Source organism: Silene latifolia, chromosome 10, assembly GCF_048544455.1.
Source record: "Silene latifolia isolate original U9 population chromosome 10, ASM4854445v1, whole genome shotgun sequence".
In the NCBI taxonomy this organism is placed as follows: Eukaryota; Viridiplantae; Streptophyta; class Magnoliopsida; order Caryophyllales; family Caryophyllaceae; genus Silene; species Silene latifolia.
In genome coordinates, this window is record NC_133535.1 from 146,340,948 (window position 1) to 146,356,025 (window position 15,078).

Sequence of the window (15,078 nt, forward strand, 5' to 3'; positions counted from 1 at the left end):
CGAGACCCAAGTGACAGGCCGACAGGCTTCGTCGGCTTGGCCGCTTTTCCTTTGACTTGTTGTCTTTTGGCTTTGACCTTGGTCAATATGTTGACTCGGTCAGCGGGTGCAGAATATGCCCCATCAACAATAATTATAACTCTAGAGAATAACTTGACACATACTTTATACTTACATTAACTTTGTGACAAAAAAATTTATTAAAATAATTAGAGAAAATTTATAAATGAAATCTTAATTTTATTGTAACAAAACTTTATAAATGAAATCATAAAAACACACCTTTCATAACTTTAGTTCTCCATTATTATAAATAACACCTTAAAAAATAAATACTCTATATACCGCGCATTACGCGGAATTTATAGTAGTTTCAAAGTACACGGTTTCTATATATTTAAGACAATTTTTGGGTTGAACTTGAAACATTAACGCAAAAATATGTAATCATCAAACTTCTAATTAAAAAACCAAAAGGAACATTCCCTCTATTATTGAAATTTGAAGGCATCACAATAAATGGCGGAGCTAGGAGCTAGCTAGCAGGGACGCTCGCCCCCGTTAGATAATAAAAGAAATTTCAAAATGTTTAGGTACAATATTTTGTTAGAACATGCAAATGGGCATGAGCCTTACTCGAACGGACGAGAGACGGATCACTTAACAAACCCGCCAACATAAGTTCAAATACTGGCTCCGCCACTGACGACAATCAATACTCTTACAAATACACCACACCAACACAAGGCATCAAACAAACAAGAACACATAGTAGAATAGAATGAGTACATTATTCTTCAAGCACATGACAATTACATGGTAAATGGGCGGAGATAGGTGGTGATTATGTCTTCTTTGATAAGCTTTTCGGAGTAAGTGTAACCATCTATAACCTTGTATAGCGCATCGACGACACGAGAAAGGTTCAGAATTCGTTTGAGCACAGGCCTTGGAAGATGATTTTCACTAGGATTAGCCTTGACAAGAAGCTCCTCATTGAGATCTTTCCATGCATCTTCAAACATTTTGTGAAATATAGCAACTACTTCTTCCCTACTCAGATTATAGTCCTTCATGTAGCACTCTACACCCGAAGCCACGTGCCCTCTTGCTTGCTCCTCCTGATTTCAAACATCCCATTGCAGAGTAAATAATCAATATTACTTCAAAATATGTGAGCGGAATTTTGAAAAATAAGCAGCTATTTGACACATTAGTGTCGGACATTATTACTTGCTTACGTTCTGTAATCATGTTTTTTTCAAAAATCCCGTCACAAAATTAAGTTACTGTTGTTCTAGACTATTGATCGAGATAGAGAAAGTATTGTTTACCTGATGACTAACAATGTCATCCATAAGACGACCAATGACCTCGCATGCTCTGATGGCCTTAGGAGCTTCTGCAATCAATCGAAATGGTTTTTCATCGACAATTTCATCCATTCCCATTATAGATGATGTCCCTAGTATTTGAGCAACTCCTGTTATTCTGGCATTCATCATGTATTCCTCAAATGTTGGCACATATTTCGCATTAAACCACTTTGCCTCAAGATAGTAGCTCCTTATAAGATCCATCACCTGAATTATCAGAAAATATTGATAATTTAATTCTTTCCTTTTTTTTTGGCTTTCCTAACATATGCTGAGTGGGCACAGGTTAGAAAAACCGTACTAAAAAGCCGTAAATCTTGGCGTAATGTTTTAAAGTACTGCAATACCAATGTACCATAGATCAGTAACAAAGAGAAGCGAGCCTTACGCGATCTTTAGCATATTGAGCAGCATATGGTCTTCCTTTCTTGGACATCTCCTTGTCAAATTCCTCGTAAACGTCATATACAAATTGGAACACTAATTTCATATATTCCTTTGGGAACTGGCTCATTGCATTCAAATCCCACCTATATTTTAAACAAAACCGTATTAATTACGCAAGATAGTAATAATATAGTGTGTAATGACACGAAAATGAGACAGATAATCCTTACACGTACATAAAATTGATCTCGAGATTTGTAAATTTGGTACCTTTCGAATGCTTGGGTGAGTTGCTGAATTTCATCAAAGGTTGCATAGGCATCATATGTATCATCTAATATCGATATGACGAGAAGAACCCTAATTAAGAGCATTCTAGCCTCAGAATATTGAGGCTCAAAGTACATAGCTATAGCCCAGAAATGACATTCAACACTTCTTTGCCTTGCATAAGGAAGCTTTGTCTTAAAGTCTAAGTTGTGCCACCACCTGTTCATTAACCACATGTACACAGTTTTTTTTGTAAGACAGTCTTATACAAATATTATTTATTGAAGGGGCCCCCACTCACCCATGTGAAAGGGTGGGCCCAAATTGGATGTCACCCGGTGGCGCCCTTTCATTAGTGTGTTTGGATTGAGGGATTTGGAGGGAAAAAAGGGAGGGAGAGTAGGGGTTTTAAAATCCCTTGTTTGGATAGGAAATAAGGGTGGAGGGAAATGGAGGGGGAGGGATCCATTTTTCCTCCGGAAATTGTATCCAAATTCCAAACACCCACACCCCATTTGCCCTCCCTATCTCTTCCCTCCTTCCCCCTCCCCTCCGGAAATTGTATCCAAATCGATACAAAATTCCCGTTGCTTAAAATACCAGAAAGAAAGAAAGAAACTAACTTGAGAAGTTGAGTCAATTCTTGGCGGTACAGAAGCTGTAGTCGATTGAACTCGAGCTTGGCAAGTGTAAGAAGTGTTTGATTGCGAGACTCATCATCTTCATAGAAGGTAATGTAGAATCGGCTTTCGACTCTTTGAATGCCAAAGTGAGAAACTTGCTTTAATGCATGGCGTGCTTGTTCTGAGACTGATGCAATTGATTCAAGAATTTTAGTAGTAAAATTCAATGCATCATCTAGAATAGTTTCCCCATGTACCCTCAAGTGGCATGCTTCATACAAGCTTACAATTCCTTTTATGTCACCCTTCACAGTTTCTTTCATCTTCCCTTCATCGTCGAGGAACTTATTGAACACATCTGAATATTACACGGTGAAGTTTACGTTAAATGACATTGACTATAAGAGCAACAACAATGGAGGAACCGAAAATGAGTTTGCTCTTTGACACATAGACGCCACCTCACTTAATAACAAACTCGACTTTTTAAGAAAGAAAATGAAAGGTCGCCACCAGATGATACTCAATTTAGGCGTGGCCCTCTCACATGGGGTGGGTGGGAACACCTTCAATTAAGAATGCATGTGAGAGGGTCCCAATGACGCTCACCGACCTTTTAAGAACTACTCTCAACAACCAGGCTTTGTTCTTAAAAATAGAACCCAAATAATGGACGAATTAAAATAACACAAATTCTCATTATTGACGGGCACTATTCGTCTATATTATAGACGGATACTGTCCCTCTCACAAATTAAAGTGACTGAGAGGAACACTATCCGTCTATAGCTATAGACGGATATAATGAGACTTACTGAATAAATAATTGCAAGTGTGGGGATTGGGGACCACAATTTCAGCTTTCCCACTTTTGCATTTTTAGTGCGTGAGTAGACCTGGCAAATCGGGTTAACGGGTCGGGTTCGGGTCAGGCCATTTCGGGTCGGGCCATTTCAGGTTTCTCAAATTTTCGGGTTAGCTCGGGTCGGGCCGGGTCATTTCGGATTCCGGGTCTTTTTCGGGTTTGTTTGTCGGGTCTATTTCGGGTCAAGCGGGTCGGGTTATTTTGGGTCGGAGTCATTTTCGGTTCAATAATTAAGAGAAAAAGGGCGTTTCAAGTCTTTTGGGGTCAATTAGAGTTATATTTTGTCGGGTCATTTTCGGGTTGAGTGGTTTCGGTCGGGCATTTCGGTCGGGTCCACGGGTCCATGAAAGCTCGGGTCATTTTCGGGTCGGGTCGGGTCAGTTCGGGCTTCGGGTGTCATTCGGGTGCGGCAGTTCGGGTCGATTTCGGGTCTCGGGTCAACCTTTTCGGGTCGGGTCAATCGGGTCGGGTTGATTTTGCCAGGTCTATGCGTGAGGAACAAACAAAAGTTCACTCCTATTTTTCTTTGCACGTGTTTCTCACAACAAAAAATCTCATTGAAGACGGCACGTATCCGTCACTTTACCATTTCCTTTCACAAATGACCCAAATAGAGGAGAGAGGGAAGTACATGGGGGTGCCCCACCTTGTCCCCCCTTTCGTTTTGTGAGTGACATTACCAGTCATTTGCTCCGACCCGTCTTCAGCAAGACTAACTGTTCTCACAATGTGGATTATTCTTTCCTCAGATATTTCTTCCTTCATTTTTTCTAAGAGGACATTTGGACCATGATATTTTGTAAAGGCGCTAGATTTCTTAGCGTTTTGTATAAAAATTGAAAATAAAAATAAAATGTGATGACGTGGATACGGTGGATCAAAATAGTTTGAAACTGACACTAATTCTCTAATTGACTTGCTAATGAACACTCATTAACCAAAAAATTCCATATTGTACTGTACTTATGTAAGACTGTCTGAGACGAGAATTTGTAAACACGATGATTAAAGAGATCTTACCAGGCCAAATAGCCAAATTGGTAAATAAAGTGGAGGGTTCTTGCCGGATTGGTAAAATAACTTTCACATTCGCCAAATTGGTAAAAAAAAGTGACACTTGCTACCAAATTGGTAAAAAAAAGTTGGGACTTGTACCAAATTGGTAAAAAAATCCTTATGCGCCATAGAATAAAAAGTTCGAGTAACAAACGTCCGGGCCTAATATGAAAAAAAATGTACAACTCTAATTTCTTTGAAGAAATGATAACGAATAAATTACCGAATTAACTAAAAATCAAGATTATGAAATATTCTCCCCCATCTCACCCTTTTTTTTACCTCTTTTAATCCTTTGTAAGAGGCATTTTAAACAAAGCTAAGCAAAATCATTGTGATAGAGCCACAAAGGATGTAATATTAAACTAGTTTAGATCCCGCACAATAAATGCTGAGTATTTATAGAGTTCTTATTTATGTGTTAGTGTATTACTAAATCATAATAAATTAACACCTCATTAATTTTTTATATTTATGTATAAAAAAAATTCATATCTCACTTCATTATATTTTGATATGAGAACGAAATTGAGCCGTAAAATTATTCAAGAAAATTGAGTAAAATTGAACTGTAAAATAATAGTGGTATCTCATTAATTGTTCATTTTTCTCGTTTTATTTTGTTTCGAGCAAAAAAACATTAAAACTGAAAATTAATCAAAGTAAATTGAGTAATATGCTTAAATATATGTTTTTTAAAAAGTTTTTTTATACCACAAAACTAATGGTTTATAGTTTTATATTGTGTATACTTTAATTAAAATGTTATAGTTTAGTATTTAACTAGTTGAGATCCCGTGCTAAAGCACGGCATTTGTGAGAGACATTAGAAAATTTAACAATTATTTAATTATATTTAACTTATTTTAACTCCATTTGAAATTTTAGTATAGAATAAAACTTAATATTAGTAATGTTTTGTATTAAGAGAAAAAAAAGAAAAATTAAAAATTTGCTGAAACTATTTTGTGTGTATATATGTTGTAATAAATATACTTATGTATATATTAAATCAAAAAAATTAAAAAATTAACCAAAATTTAAATGCTCGCGTTGTATAGAGTAGAAATAGATATTAAATTAAAGTGTGAGAAAAATATATATTATTGGCAATTTTTTTCGTTTTAGAAGTAAAAAGAATATATGAATGCTCTTATCTTGTAGTAGGTTAGTTGTTGTATGTAATTAATTAGTATTGGCCCAGTTGTAGGTATATAAATGTGTAAATGAAGTAGAATTATATGGAATTAAGCAGTTTGACCCAATTGTAAATAGAATATAATGAAGCCCAAATATGGAATATTCATTTAGGCGGGAAAATATTATAGCTTTCTTATTCTTTTAGTTTAGTGGGGGTGAAAATTATATATATTGATGAAGATTAATTTTAATGAAAAGAAATATATAATAAAATACATTATAATTATTAATTTCCTAATTTAGTGAATACAATTAAATCATCAATAGTTTCCTTAATTAAAAAGATGCTTTTTGGAGGGAAAACTTGTGAGTTCACCTATTCATTTAGTAAATAGGGGATTTTGATTAAAAAATTTTGCAAATAAAAAAGCACAAAAAATATACGCGACTCGTTTCCTAACCCCAACCCACGATTAATCTTTATATTTAGACCAATTTGTATTAATGAGATTCAAAACAAATTCCGATGGCTTGTTTACGTATATCAATTAGAGGCGAGGGTAACAAAATCGACTCGATAGTGTAATCTTAAACCGTATCAAAACCTTGTTTGAAAGCAGAAAAATTTAATTTTCTCTAAATCGGTTACTCAATTTATTATCTTTTTTTAACAAAAAAAACTTGTATCTAGTTCAAGAAAAAATTAAAAGTATAACAAAATCGAGACGATAGGATGTCAAGTACGACATTAACTCGACTCAAATTAGTTCGTATTAAGCCCGAAGAGAAAAACTCAACTAAATTAAAGCCGTATTTTTATATTTACGTCTAAACTTCGAGTACCATCACTTTTTTTTAGCCATTTGTCGTAGCAAGTGTTAACTTTTTTTTACCAATTTGGCGAATGTGAAAGTTTTTACCAATCCAGCAAAAACCTTTCACTTTATTTACCAATTTGGCTATTTGGCTGATCTTACCACAAGGCATCTTATGTCCATGCTGCCTGAATATGCGAAATTGGGATGCGGTACTCTGCAAATCATAATCAATATTGAAATTCTTTCTTGAAAGTTCTTCAAAAATCTGATTTAGTAATTCACTAATCTCCTTTTCATAGAAATAGTAAATTCCAAGCCTTTCGACTTCGTCAATCATTTTCATCTTCTTCGCTACGTCCGTGTGATTATTTATTAGCATTTTTCTTACTTCCTCCTTCAATGGTTCGATCTTTTGTTGGTATGTTTCCATCATCTACAATTTCATTACAAAAAAAAAAAAAAAAAAAAAAAAAATCAGAAATAAAAATTCTATCAAGTATAAAAAAATTCGTTGATATTTTTTACATGCATGAGTTTCTCAACTAGGTCTAATAGACGACCTTAATATCATGTGCGACTGTTGTATGGTGTAACGGAAAAAAAGTGATCATTTTATGTTTGATAGTGAGCAACTGAGCATTCTTAAGAATTGGTTACTGTTTAATCATATATGTTGAGAGATATAGGGGACAACGAACGTAAGTATCTCGAAATATGAAAATGACCTGCATAATAAAAAAACAACGTATAAAATAAAAATGGCAAGAAATAAAAGCATACCAAAATGTCTTGAGGAGTGAAGTTAACAAAGTTTTCACCCCAAATGTCAGGAGGGAAATGAGCCAAAGGTCTCCTGGCATCAACCTCTTGAGCTTCAAGACATCCCACTAATGCGGAAGCCATATTTTAAGTGAAGAGTTAGTTTCGTATAAAATGGTTTTTATATTAATAAAATTATAAAATAGATTCGAATACAAGCCTATTAATGGTGTAAACGTTGTTATTAAGAGAATTTGTTTTACGATAAACTTGTGTAAAATCGTCTTTTAGAATTACACATATTGTTTTCCTTTTTATGTTTGTGAGTTGAAAATACTTGCTTGTTTTGCCGTGAACTCAAACAAACTCTCATATTTATAGGGCTAGAGACGGGGTACTTTTGCGAACTAGCCAGGATAATGCACCGGAAAATTCTTCAATTTTCTATAATTTGTTGTCTCTAACTTTTCATTTAATTTCATTTAAAATTGCATAACTCATAAATTTTAGGAAAATTACCAAGCTTCTATATAATTTAATTTTAACCCAAACTATATAATATTTGCATTGAGATCCCTTAATCAGGTCCATCACATGGTGCTATTGATTTAAAACTATATTGTATAATTAACTTGTATAACTTTCTTTAATTATATTGAAGTCCCTTGGTTTCTGGATTTAGTATATAGTATTGATTGATTTTTATAAACATAAGGGGATTAGCTACTCATGCTTTTGAGATTATTGATAATAACAATAAACATAGAGATGCTAAAGGAAGACATAATAAAGAGACAATAAAGATCCAGCATAAACAATTGAAAGATGATAAAGTGGAAGAACAATCATTAAAAGCAAAGAAATTGAGATTAAAGGGAGAGAATGATTACAAAGTATGAATCCGAAGTCAAGGAAAGAGTAGCAGTAATTAAGGAGCAAAGCAGAATTTTAGAGTAAAGTAACAGTTTATGAAACGTAATTATGACCTAATTCCGACTTCCTTTATATAGGGAAGTCATTATTAACATAAAATAAACCTAACACTGTGACACCCCAAATAAAATTATATTATTTAATAGATTTGAGAAAATTCTCTATTTGAAAAGGGAAAGAATTTTTATCTAGTGAAGTCGAAAACGGTACAAAAATGAAATGAATCCATCCTAGAGGGAGATATTAACCTAATAAAATTCGAAAGACGTAGTAACCTAGTACAAATAAGACCCTAGAATAAGAATAAAATAGTTCGGTCGGAATCCGACTTAATAATAACTTTACCCGTAGAATTTTACTAGACTTATCTCAAAAAAAAATAACCCGTTAAGAAAAATATCTAAGATATTTTACAAGTTTTATATATTTTAATGGAATTAGGTCACATGTCAAAGTCTACAATAAAAAAAAAAAGTAAACATACATGGTAGAAAGGCATACCACGTACACATATAGCATGGGATGTAGCTTCTACATGGAAAAGATGAATTCACACGTAAGTACGTACTACCCCATTCAACTCCACTCTGCCTATTTGTGTTTTGCACAAATATTAAGAAGGGTGGGGTTGGGTGGAATATATTGTAAATAAATAATGGGGTATGATGTAAATAAGTGGGGTATGAGTGGAAAAGGGTGGAGTTTGATGTAGAAGTAGTGGGGTATGAGTGACAAATATTGTAAATAAGTAATGGGGTATGAGGACAAAATGGTCATTTGTCATTCTTTTTTAGGAAATAGGTAGAGTGGAGTTGAATGGATGAAAAAGGAAATATGGTAGAGTGGAGTTGAATGGAGGAAGTACATAAGTAGAAGCTAGGTTACTGTAGTAACCGACCTAAGTTTACTATAAAAAGGACGTGAATCAATGGCAAATCCATGCACATACAAAACAAAAGTAGAGTTTGGTAGGAAACTACTTCGTACAACAAAAATATGGTAGTAACTAATTAAGCAAATGATTGGTGTGCTGATGTATGTATAAGGTATATTTCCTACCCCTTCGTCTTAAGTTAATATAATGAGTAAGTATATTATCGTTATAATTACTTAACTGATATTATAATGTACGTGAATTATTGTTTATGTGATAATGTTATGTTATACTTGTATATTTTACGTAATGTGGTTTACGTGAGATATGACTGTGGTACTGTTTGTGTTAATAATTGACGTTATAATGCTCACGTGATAATGGTAATGTTAAAATACCATTGCTAAGATGTACATTTGGCCAATGTATCATCTGGGACATTATTATTGGAAGGGACCGGACCACATTATTATTTTATCCCGTGTACATGGATGTGAGCTCTGAAGTGGGCTCGGCAGGGGGCTCGGCAATTGGCTCCGCCCCGTTATATCCGGATAAAAAGAAAGAAAGAAAAAGAGAAAAAGAAAAAGAAAAAGAAAAAAAAAAGAAAAAGAGAAAAAGAGAAAAAGATGGTTATCCTGTGTACACGGAGGAGGGCATAGCCTAAGGGAGTCTCGACTCCGTAATGTGGCCCTGTTCAATAATAATGACCCGAATTATATTAATTTTAGTTGGAGGTTATGGGAAATATACTCAACCTGTGGTTGGTTGATCCTTTATTTTATTAATCTTTTTCAGGTACAGAAAACAGGGAAGGGAATGAGTGAGGTTGACGCAAGAAAATAGAATAAGAATAATGTATCATATAATTTTATCAATAAGACTTGCTACTAGCTATTTGGTTGTACTAAAAAATAATGTAAGCCTTGTATTTATCTGTATGGGGAAATACGGCGGTAACGCTCTGTAATTTCCGCTGCTATTAATAAAATATACCATTTTGTACTCCTGTTGTTTACGGGGCGTTACAAAAGTGGTATCAGAGCCTAGGCTAAAGAATGAAAAGAACAAATATTTAATAAATTATACGGATAAAAAAAAATTGAGAGAGAGATGGGTAGACGTCCTAGGAATCATGGGTGGCTTATAGGATTTTATCTTGTTTATTTGCTTGTTAACTTAGGTGAAGAAGACTTTATTTGACTTAAGGATATTGTTTGTGTCCTTTTAGTATTTATCGTTAGTGCACTATTTATACGGTCTTTGGGGACATATCTTTCTATATATATATGTGCACACTTTTAAGACCATAGGTTACATAAGAAAAAAAAAAGTATAAAGAATTACTAGGTTCAGTTTTACTGTCATGTCACAAGGTTAGAGACATTAGAGGATGCGTGAGAAATAGATTTTAATTCCTTAAATGCAGAGTGAAAAAGAGATACTATATTTTAATCATTTAGAGTCTCTAACCATGAAAAATACAATATTATAGTGGTATAACAAATTTCTTTTAGTATTTAACATTTGATGGATATAGTCCAAAGTAGAGTGCATTAGATTCACTAGTGACAGCGATGTAGCAAATGTCGATATTTTTCAATAAAAGAATGGTGAAATATTATGTCCGAACGAGTTTGAGAAGATTATGATTTTTTGTAGTTTGTGTTAACTAAGAAGGTGTGATATATGTAGAATATAGATAAACTAAGTTAAGTGGCTATCATGATTATCGAAATCCTGACTGATAAAAGAAAAGAAAGGGATGTGTCGTAATTGTTGTGGAAAAAAGGAAGGCTAACATTGTGGAGGAATGGGAGTAAGGCGTTAAGAGTATAGAAAGGAAATGAATAAAGCGAATTTTATTTACGGGTCGGGAAAAGCTTATCGTTGGAGGCATATAGGAAAAGGGGAGAAAACAAATAAGAAGCAAGTTGGAACTTAAGTTGAGTAAATTTATGAAGTTAGAATTTTAGAAGCATTTATATATAGTAGACACAATGAGTGAAGGAGGGAGAATTTTAAAGTTTGGATGAGAATACCGTGGTTTCAATTTTATAAATTGAGGATATTAGGGAAAAGAGAGATTGAAGGTTAGAAAACTTGGGTTTTAGCCTTTAGGGACTTATATAATTATATATGTTAAGTCAAGCAAATAATTATTGCAGTTATGGATAAAGTTGGATGAATCTGATCTTTGAAGGTAATCAGTGGATGAATATCTTTGGAGGTAATTAGTGAGTGTCACATAGTCTTATTAGAATTTTGAAGATAATTGTGGATTGAGGATATAAATGCTATTATAAAGGGACTTATGACTAATAGAGCTATACATAATTCGTTTGGGTTATACTGGTGAGATTGACATTGAGTTACTTAAAAGAAAAAGAAAAAAAACTACTTTCATTTCTTTGGTAATTTGTAATGGATGAATAATCTTGATTTTTGAGGATTTTGGAGTTGTGGGTTTTTTATAGTAATTAGGTAATATGTGGGTGTTGGTGTGATTTGGATAGAGTTTTGCTCAAATAAAGGTTGCTGAATGGATATTTTTAAGTTGTTTACGATTAAGATAATAAGATTATGATATCAAGTGATTACATTATTCCATGAATTATAGAATAGAAGGCCTGATTAAGTATATGAGGGGTTGTGGCGTTGTAACATAATTAAGGTGGATTACTAAGTAATAATTATGGATTAGTGGAATATTGAGTATTAGATTTATGATGTTTTAATTGGGGAACATTTGAATATTTTATGAAGCCCAAATTGAAAGCAATTGGTCTCCCTTGTGACGGGTTACCATTTGTGGCGGATATTTTGTGAGTTAAAATGGTAACAAAATGGGTTAGTGGAGAAAGGGGACCACATAAATAGTGTTGCAGAGAGAGAAAAAGTGGGTACTTTGTGAGGTAAAATGGTATCCGTCACTCAAGAGTGACGGATATGTACCGTCACAAACAAGAATTTGTGAATTGAAAGAGCCCAGTTGAGATGAGCTGGCCATTTACTGTTTTGAAGTATCGATGTTGAAACAGTATTAGCATAAGACAATATCGTAATATTTTGTAGTTGAGATGTCAACTTGGGAAAGGAGCCTAAGTGGTCCGAGAATCTCAGATCGTTTAAGAAATCCGAGGTTCGATTTCTAATAAATGCAACAAAAAAAATAATAAAAAACAAATCCAGTTTTTTTTTTTTTTTTTTAAACATGATTAACATGTGTAGTTTATTAACAAGTTGTTAGGGCGATAATAAAACCTCTAAGAATATACAAATCACTAGATTACTAACATGATTAATAATATCAAAGAGAGGATTACAAGCAATAGTTATTTATTTCGTAAGATAAACTATAATTGCAAATACCGGTACTAATACACATATTAGTATCATTAGCAAGCTAATGAGTGTCTTCACTTCATTAAGAGACTTTGTAACGGAATTATAAAGCTCATCAGAGGAGATATCGGGTGATTTATTGGATGATTTATCCATAATTTAGAGAGAAGATTTTTTATGAGATTTTGAATAAAATGTAAATGAAGTGGGTGGATAAAATGGTTAATTTTTGTGGTGTTTATAGAAAAAAAATATATTTAAAAAAAAAAAAAGTGTCGGTGGGTACTGTACTACTGTAGCGTCAGTGGGTACTATTGCGTCAGTGAACAGTAAGTGTCGGTGGAACCGTAAATAAGTAGACAGTCTATTTATACAGTCAATAAAATAATTTATATAAGAGTGATAATGTATAAAGGAAAAGGGAGATGAAATTGGTTTGAACATAATATTCAGCGTTCCTATTCCTAGGTATAGAAGTTAAGCTATACAGTGACGCTTCTACACACAAGTACGTTGTGTCTTGGACAAATTAGAAAATGCTACTGGGTTTTCATCTAGATGAAAGAGAAAGGGAGGTTTGCATGAGATGAGGTAAAATAATCGAAGTTTCTCATGGATTGTAATATAAGAATTCAATACCCCATTTGTACGACATATGTGGTAGTAGAGGCAGTTAGTGGTAACTGTTTTATAGTTTACCTACCCCTAGTTAGAAATTTCGGGATTCAATATGATGATAGAGGAAATTAGATTTAGTTAACTAGTATTGTATGTTTAGAAGATTTAAAAAGATACGGGATTAGAAAAAAAATTAGTTTGACTTATTATGTATGATGATGGACATTATGATTGTGAGAGCAATGAGTACAACCTTATATTAGTATGCCTTTTAAGGGAATTAGTTGTATAAAAACATTTGACATATGTGATAACATCATAGGAAGGCACGAGATGTTAGAATTTGTCACAAAATGTCTAACTAGTCAGCAAGTGAAAATGAACATTAAAGGCTACGAGGAAGTTTACAGCCTTTGTACATTCCATCATGGTAATGGGAGTCGATAAGAGTAACTTTGCGACAATATTGGCTTTGATACCAAAATGAATGAATGAGATATTGATGATTTAGACCAACTAACTAAGAATACACAATTTTAGCAACCAAGAGCACGTGGAAATATGAACAGTTAGCAAAGAAATACCTAAAAGAAATGGTCAGATTACACGGAGTTTCCAAACCATTGTGTCATATCGTGACACAAAGTTTTTAGAGAAATTTTGGAAAAGTTTCTAGAATTCCCTAGGAACTCGTTTGAACTTTAGCACTGCTTTTCATTCATAAACCAATAGACAAACAGAGATGTTGAGACCTAATGTAGTTATTTAAGTGTTGATGATTGTGGACAGCGGGCCGCCCACGGGGGCGCTTGGTGAGAAGCAAAAACAAGCGTTTGCATTTTGTATGGAGTCGCCACCAATTTTTATGGGAAATTGGAACCGTTCGAATACCTCGTGTCATGTCAAGACACAAAGTAGTGACATGAACACTAAGCAATCGTTACCCTTAGCATTCTATGTCTAGAATGACTCTCGTGGATGCCAATGAACACGGGTGCTCACGGAGATCTGGAGTAAGGGGTGAGGGTACGTATTAGGAAGCTCTTTTGATCGAACACCTAATCCCGCCCGCCTCGATAGCGGCCTCTACTAATGATTAGGGAAGTTTATTCGTACTCGATATATCGTCGGCTGTATGCATGCAATGCAACATCCAAGTTTTAATCCTAACATGTGAATTAAGACTAAGTCGGTTGACAATTAATTTAATCATACAATTAGGTCGAAGTAGGATTTAATGCTCAATTACATGTGAAAATATTCAAGCAATAAAAGAAATACAATAAAAGAAAATTACAATAATGAAGATTACAATAATTACAATGGGTTAGGCGATTTATGTCGAAAATACCTTTAAAACGGATGATTTGAGAAAAACGAAATAAAGGAATAAATTAACGAACAAATCAGGAGGTGATAATACGGATATTAGTTAGTTAATACGTAGACTAAATAAACTATGTCAAAGCAGAAACGGAGTTCAGGGACAGAACTCAGCCAGGAACAGGCGCAGCAGAGCTGCGTCTTTTGGAATAGGCGCAGCAGACGCTGCGTCTGTTCCTTGGCTCAGTTCTGGCTGTGAAGCCGTAATTGCAAGCCGTTAATGTTAATTGGTGTTTTTAATGATGGATTAAATTATTTGACTCGGATGAAAGTGATTAACAGGTTATTTAACATGTGAATGGGTCATAAAAACAGCAAAACATGAATGAGACGGAATTAAACGAATTATTCACAAGATTGAATGATTGATTAGTAATTACAAACCAAGCAAATTAAACTAAATACGATGGATTAATGACGAAATGATGATAACAATAAATAACAGATGCAAGTATATCAATGATGAATTCCAGAAACTCAATATGGAAGAATTGAATCCCTACAACCCGGATTGAATTTAATGACGAAAACCCGCAAATATGAATTACTTGGGATTTAAGTCGGAGTTATCGATGAATTAAACATGTGAATGAATGATAAATAATAATATGCAATATACATGTGAGATATT

At 33.9% G+C, this 15,078-nt stretch overlaps 1 protein-coding gene across 1 annotated transcript; it reads right to left on the reverse strand.

The window, feature by feature from the left end:
* Nucleotides 1–462: 462 nt before the first annotated feature.
* Nucleotides 463–7,625, reverse strand: LOC141606226 (valerianol synthase TPS8-like). The gene is made up of 7 exons (XM_074425278.1): nt 7,316–7,625; nt 6,695–6,968; nt 2,657–3,014; nt 2,034–2,252; nt 1,765–1,906; nt 1,335–1,583; nt 463–1,121 (listed from the first exon to the last, which is right to left on the reverse strand). Exons 1-7 carry the CDS (start codon nt 7,436–7,438, stop codon nt 813–815), a joined length of 1,674 nt encoding a protein of 557 aa, XP_074281379.1. The 5' UTR covers nt 7,439–7,625; the 3' UTR covers nt 463–812.
* Between the last annotated feature and the right edge of the window lie 7,453 nt (nt 7,626–15,078).

Coding starts and splice junctions, on each gene's coding strand:
- LOC141606226 (XM_074425278.1), bottom strand. CDS start 7,438: ATGGCTTCCGCATTAGTGGGATGTCTTGAAGCTCAAGAGGTTGATGCC. Junction 3,015..6,694: donor TGGACATAAGATGCCTTGTG/GTAAGATCAGCC, acceptor TGTAATATTCAG/ATGTGTTCAATAAGTTCCTC. Junction 1,584..1,764: donor CTCAATATGCTAAAGATCGC/GTAAGGCTCGCT, acceptor CTGATAATTCAG/GTGATGGATCTTATAAGGAG.